We start from the raw sequence: 7,500 nt of genomic DNA, 5'->3' as shown, positions 1-7,500 counted from the left end.
TTATATATACATATACACACTCTTATATATAAATATACACACTCTTATATATACATATACACACTCTTATATATAATATACACACTCTTATATATACATATACACACTCTTATATATAAATATTCACACTCTTATATATAAATATACACACTCTTATATATAATATACACACTCTTATATATAATATACACACTCTTATATATACATATACACACTCTTATATATAAATATACACACTCTTATATATAATATACACACTCTTATATATACATATACACACTCTTATATATAATATACACACTCTTATATATAAATATACACACTCTTATATATAAATATACACACTCTTATATATAAATATACACACTCTATATATATACATATACACACTCTTATATATACATATACACACTCTTATATATACATATACACACTCTTATATATACATATACACACTCTTATATATAAATATACACAGTCTTATATATACATATACACACTCTTATATATACATATACACACTCTTATATATAAATATACACACTCTTATATATAAATATACACACTCTTATATATACATATACACACTCTTATATATAAATATACACACTCTTATATATACATATACACACTCTTATATATAAATATACACACTCTTATATATACATATACACACTCTTATATATACATATACACACTCTTATATATAAATATACACACTCTTATATATAAATATACACACTCTTATATATAATATACACACTCTTATATATAATATACACACTCTTATATATACATATACACACTCTTATATATAAATATACACACTCTTATATATAAATATACACACTCTTATATATAAATATACACACTCTTATATATACATATACACACTCTTATATATAATATACACACTCTTATATATAAATATACACACTCTTATATATAAATATACACACTCTTATATATACATATACACACTCTTATATATACATATACACACTCTTATATATACATATACACACTCTTATATATAAATATACACACTCTTATATATACATATACACACTCTTATATATAATATACACACTCTTATATATAAATATACACACTCTTATATATAAATATACACACTCTTATATATACATATACACACTCTTATATATAAATATACACACTCTTATATATACATTTACACACTCTTATATATAATATACACACTCTTATATATAAATATACACACTCTTATATATAAATATACACACTCTTATATATACATATACACACTCTTATATATAAATATACACACTCTTATATATACATATACACACTCTTATATATAATATACACACTCTTATATATACATATACACACTCTTATATATAAATATTCACACTCTTATATATAAATATACACACTCTTATATATAATATACACACTCTTATATATAATATACACACTCTTATATATACATATACACACTCTTATATATAAATATACACACTCTTATATATAATATACACACTCTTATATATACATATACACACTCTTATATATAATATACACACTCTTATATATAAATATACACACTCTTATATATAAATATACACACTCTTATATATAAATATACACACTCTATATATATACATATACACACTCTTATATATACATATACACACTCTTATATATACATATACACACTCTTATATATACATATACACACTCTTATATATAAATATACACAGTCTTATATATACATATACACACTCTTATATATACATATACACACTCTTATATATAAATATACACACTCTTATATATAAATATACACACTCTTATATATACATATACACACTCTTATATATACATATACACACTCTTATATATACATATACACACTCTTATATATAAATATACACACTCTTATATATACATATACACACTCTTATATATACATATACACACTCTTATATATAAATATACACACTCTTATATATAAATATACACACTCTTATATATAATATACACACTCTTATATATAATATACACACTCTTATATATACATATACACACTCTTATATATAAATATACACACTCTTATATATAAATATACACACTCTTATATATAAATATACACACTCTTATATATACATATACACACTCTTATATATAATATACACACTCTTATATATAAATATACACACTCTTATATATAAATATACACACTCTTATATATACATATACACACTCTTATATATACATATACACACTCTTATATATACATATACACACTCTTATATATAAATATACACACTCTTATATATACATATACACACTCTTATATATACATATACACACTCTTATATATAAATATACACACTCTTATATATAAATATACACACTCTTATATATACATATACACACTCTTATATATACATATACACACTCTTATATATACATATACACACTCTTATATATACATATACACACTCTTATATATACATATACACACTCTTATATATACATATACACACTCTTATATATACATATACACACTCTTATATATAAATATACACACTCTTATATATACATATACACACTCTTATATATACATATACACACTCTTATATATACATATACACACTCTTATATATAAATATACACACTCTTATATATACATATACACACTCTTATATATAATATACACACTCTTATATATACATATACACACTCTTATATATAAATATACACACTCTTATATATAAATATACACACTCTTATATATAAATATACACACTCTTATATATACATATACACACTCTTATATATACATATACACACTCTTATATATAAATATACACACTCTTATATATAATATACACACTCTTATATATAATATACACACTCTTATATATAAATATACACACTCTTATATATAAATATACACACTCTTATATATAAATACACACACTCTTATATATAAATATACACACTCTTATATATAAATATACACACTCTTATATATAATATACACACTCTTATATATACATATACACACTCTTATATATAAATATACACACTCTTATATATTCATAATCACACTCTTATATATACATATACACACTCTTATATATAAATATACACACTCTTATATATAAATATACACACTCTTATATATAAATATACACACTCTATATATATACATATACACACTCTTATATATACATATACACACTCTTATATATAAATATACACACTCTTATATATACATATACACACTCTTATATATACATATACATACTCTTATATATACATATACACACTCTTGTGTATATATACACACTCTTATATATAAATATACACACTCTTATATATAAATATACACACTCTTATATATACATATACACACTCTTATATATACATATACACACTCTTATATATAAATATACACACTCTTATATATACATATACACACTCTTATATATACATATACACACTCTTATATATAAATATACACACTCTTATATATACATATACACACTCTTATATATACATATACACACTCTTATATATAAATATACACACTCTTATATATACAGTACATATACACACTCTTATATATACATATACACACTCTTATATATAAATATACACACTCTTATATATAAATATACACACTCTTATATATAATATACACACTCTTATATATAAATATACACACTCTTATATATAAATATACACACTCTTATATATACATATACACACTGTTATATATAAATATACACACTCTTATATATAAATATACACACTCTTATATATAAATATACACACTCTTATATATACATATACACACTCTTATATATAAATATACACACTCTTATATATACATATACACACTCTTATATATAAATATACACACTCTTATATATAAATATACACACTCTTATATATAAATATACACACTCTTATATATACATATACACACTCTTATATATAAATATACACACTCTTATATATAAATATACACACTCTTATATATAAATATACACACTCTTATATATAAATATACACACACACTTGTGTATATACCACTTCATCAGGTCCACAGCTAGTACCAGGTCGGACCCTTTTGCCTTCAGAACTCAATCGTTGGTGCCAGAGATTCAGCAAACGTTCCTCAGAGAGTCTGGTCCACATTGACATGATCACGCATCAGATCACCTCCGTGAAGATGCTGGTCCATCACCTCCGTGAAGATGCTGGTCCATCACCTCCATGAAGATGCTGGTCCATCACCTCCGTGAAGATGCTGGTCCATCACCTCCGTGAAGATGCTGGTCCATCACCTCCGTGAAGATGCTGGTCCAGCACCTCCGTGAAGATGCTGGTCCAGCACCTCCGTGAAGATGCTGGTCCATCACCTCCGTGAAGATGCTGGTCCATCACCTCCGTGAAGATGCTGGTCCAGCACCTCCGTGAAGATGCTGGTCCAGCACCTCCGTGAAGATGCTGGTCCATCACCTCCGTGAAGATGCTGGTCCAACACCTCCGTGAAGATGCTGGTCCAGCACCTCCGTGAAGATGCTGGTCCATCACCTCCGTGAAGATGCTGGTCCAGCACCTCCGTGAAGATGTAATACTAGAGCAGCATCTTCACCAACAACTAGTTCAATGACCTTCACCTGACGCTTAGACCTGCAGCTCATTCAACACAAACACTGCTGTGATTGGCTGATTAAAAGAGTGTGTGTGTGTGTGTGTGTGTGTGTGTCTTCAGGTATCTCAGGGACTGTGGACCATGGAGACCAGTATCAGCTCAAACTGGTCTATGAACACAATCTCCAAAGAACATCATGTAACATGACCTTCGGTTCCTTTGGAGGCGTCACAGGTAAATATACTATCATTAATACACACATGTATAAGTACTTTCAAACAATACAACTCATACTATCATTAATACACACATGTATAAGTACTTTCAAACAATACAACTCATACTATCATTAATACACACATGTATAAGTACTTTCAAACAATACAACTCATACTATCATTAATACACACATGTATAAGTACTTTCAAACAATACAACTCATACTATCATTAATACACACATATATAAGTACTTTAGAATAGAATAGAAAATCTTTATTCATCCAGAGGGAAACACACTTTCACAACAGCGCAGTTTAAAAAAATAAAGTGCAAGGAAAAAGAAATAATAAAAGAGATAATACAAAATAAAATAAAAACGATCTTAAGAATATACAATTATTTACAAAATTAGAAATTTGACACTATTAACAAAATAAAATAGAATAAAAATAAAATAAAATAGAAATAAAAACGGGAAAAAAATAAAAATAAAAATAAAAAACACACGAGAAGAAAAACACACTACGGATTAGCATCAGGATATTTAAAGTAAAGAGTTAAATATCCTGACACCAGTTGGGATGAAGGACCTTCTATACGCTCCGTCCTACACTGGGGGGCCTGAGCCACTGAAGGAGCTGCTCCTCCACGCTCAGGTGCAGTGGGTGAAGAGCGTTGTCCCTGATGGAGGATAGTCTGGAGAGTGTCCTCCTCTCTCCCACCTCCTCCACCGAGTCCAGCGAGCGACAGGACAGAGCCGGCCCTCGTGACCAGCCTGTTCAGTCTCTTCCTGTCCCGGTCCGTGCTGCTGCTCCCCAGCAGACCACAGCGTAGTGGATAGCAGAGGCTACCACGGAGTCATAGAAGGTCCTTAAAAGTGGTCTGCACACTCCGAAGGACCTCAGTCTCCCCAGGAGGTGGAGGCGATTTCGGCCCTTCTTATACACGGCGTTGATGTGTGTGGACCAGTTCAGTTTATTGTTGAGGTGAACACCCAGGTATTTGAAGCTGTCCACCAGCTCAATGTCCGAGCCCTGGATGCTCACCGGTTGATGTGGACTTTTTCCTGAAGTCAATCACCATCTCCCTTGTCTTACCGGTTTTTAAGCAAAGGTAGTTGCTCTCACACCAGTCAACAAAGTCCTTGATGACTGACCTGTACTCCAGCTCGCCCCCCCCAGACACGCAGCCCACAATGGCCGAGTCGTCAGAAAACTTCTGGAGGTGACAGCTGCTGGAGTCATAGGTAAAGTCCGCCGTGTAGAGGGAAAAAAGGAAAGGTGACAGCACTGTCCCTTGAGGCACCCCGGTGCTGCAGATGGTCACCTCAGACCTGCAGTCCTGCAGCCTCACATACTGCGGCCTGTTGGTGAGGTAGTCCATCGTCCATGCTGCCAGCTGTGTCCCAACTCCTGCGTCCTCCATCTTCTTCCTTAGCAGCGCCGGCTGGATGGTGTTGAAAGCACTTGAGAAGTCAAAGAACATGACTCTCACAGTGCTACCGGCGGCTTCCAGATGAGTCAGTGCCCGGTGCTGCAGGTAGATGACGGCGTCGTCCACCCCCATCTTTGGCCTGTAGGCGAACTGCAGCGGATCCAACGCAGAGCTCACCGTCGTGCGTAGCTCGCGGAGTACCAGCCTCTCCAAGGTCTTCATCAGATGGGAGGTCAGGGCGACTGGTCTGAAGTGGCTTGGCTCCTTCGCGTATACCGCCTTGGGAACCGGAACCACACAGGAGGTCTTCCACTGGACCGGGACCTTCTCCAGTTTGAGGCTCAGGTTGAAGATGTGTGTGACCAACTCACAAAGTTGATCAGCACAGTCACTGAGCAGTCTGGGGCTGAGTCCATCTAGTCCAGCAGCTTTCCTGATCTTCAGTCGCCTTAATTCTCTCCTCACCTGTTCAGATGTAACAGAGAGAGGTGGCTGTGGGGGGTTGGGCAGCTGAAGTAGGGCGTGTTGGGGGGGAGAAAGGTGGCTTGGAGGTGAGAACAGTTGGGGGGAGGGGGCTGAAGCAGGGGAAAAACAGCTTTGTGAAGAGTAAGGGGCAGAGGTGGAGGGGGGAGGGGGGCCCTGATCAAACCGGTTGAAATACTGGTTCAGTTCAGTGGCCCATCTTTGGTCTCCCCCTGCTGTGGCTCTGGCTCCACTCTGGCCATGACCTGAGATGTTCTTCAGGCCTTTCCACACATCCCTTGTGTTGCCCTGCGCCAGTTGCTCCTCCAGTTTCCTCTTGTATTCCTCCTTGGCCATCCTGATCGCCTTTCAAACAATACAACTCATACTATCATTAATACACATATATAAGTACTTTCAAACAATATAACTCATACTATCATTAATACACACATATATAAGTACTTTCAAACAATACAACTCATACTATCATTAATACACACATATATAAGTACTTTCAAACAATATAACTCATACTATCATTAATACACACACATATATATATATATATAAGTACTTTAAAACAATACAACTCATACTATCATTAATACACAAGTACTTTCACACAATACAGCTCATACTATCATTAATGCACACATATATATATATATAAGTACTTTCAAACAATATAACTCATACTATCCTTAATACACATATATATAAGTA

General features: G+C 32.3%; 1 protein-coding gene across 1 annotated transcript in view; it reads left to right on the top strand.

The window, feature by feature from the left end:
* The window catches only part of bbs9 (Bardet-Biedl syndrome 9), a 65,260-nt gene that overhangs the window by 8,912 nt on the left and 48,848 nt on the right, over nt 1-7,500 (top strand). The window contains exon 5 of the mRNA XM_087812180.1: nt 4,778-4,891. Coding sequence (XP_087668306.1) covers nt 4,778-4,891 — 114 coding nt within the window. The remainder of the gene's footprint in view (nt 1-4,777; nt 4,892-7,500) is intronic.

This window comes from Callionymus lyra, chromosome 17 (genome assembly GCF_982586985.1).
Source record: "Callionymus lyra chromosome 17, fCalLyr1.hap1.1, whole genome shotgun sequence".
Classification (NCBI taxonomy): Eukaryota; Metazoa; Chordata; class Actinopteri; order Syngnathiformes; family Callionymidae; genus Callionymus; species Callionymus lyra.
The sequence above is the reverse complement of the archived record's forward strand: the minus strand, read 5'-3'. Positions and strand labels throughout refer to the sequence as shown.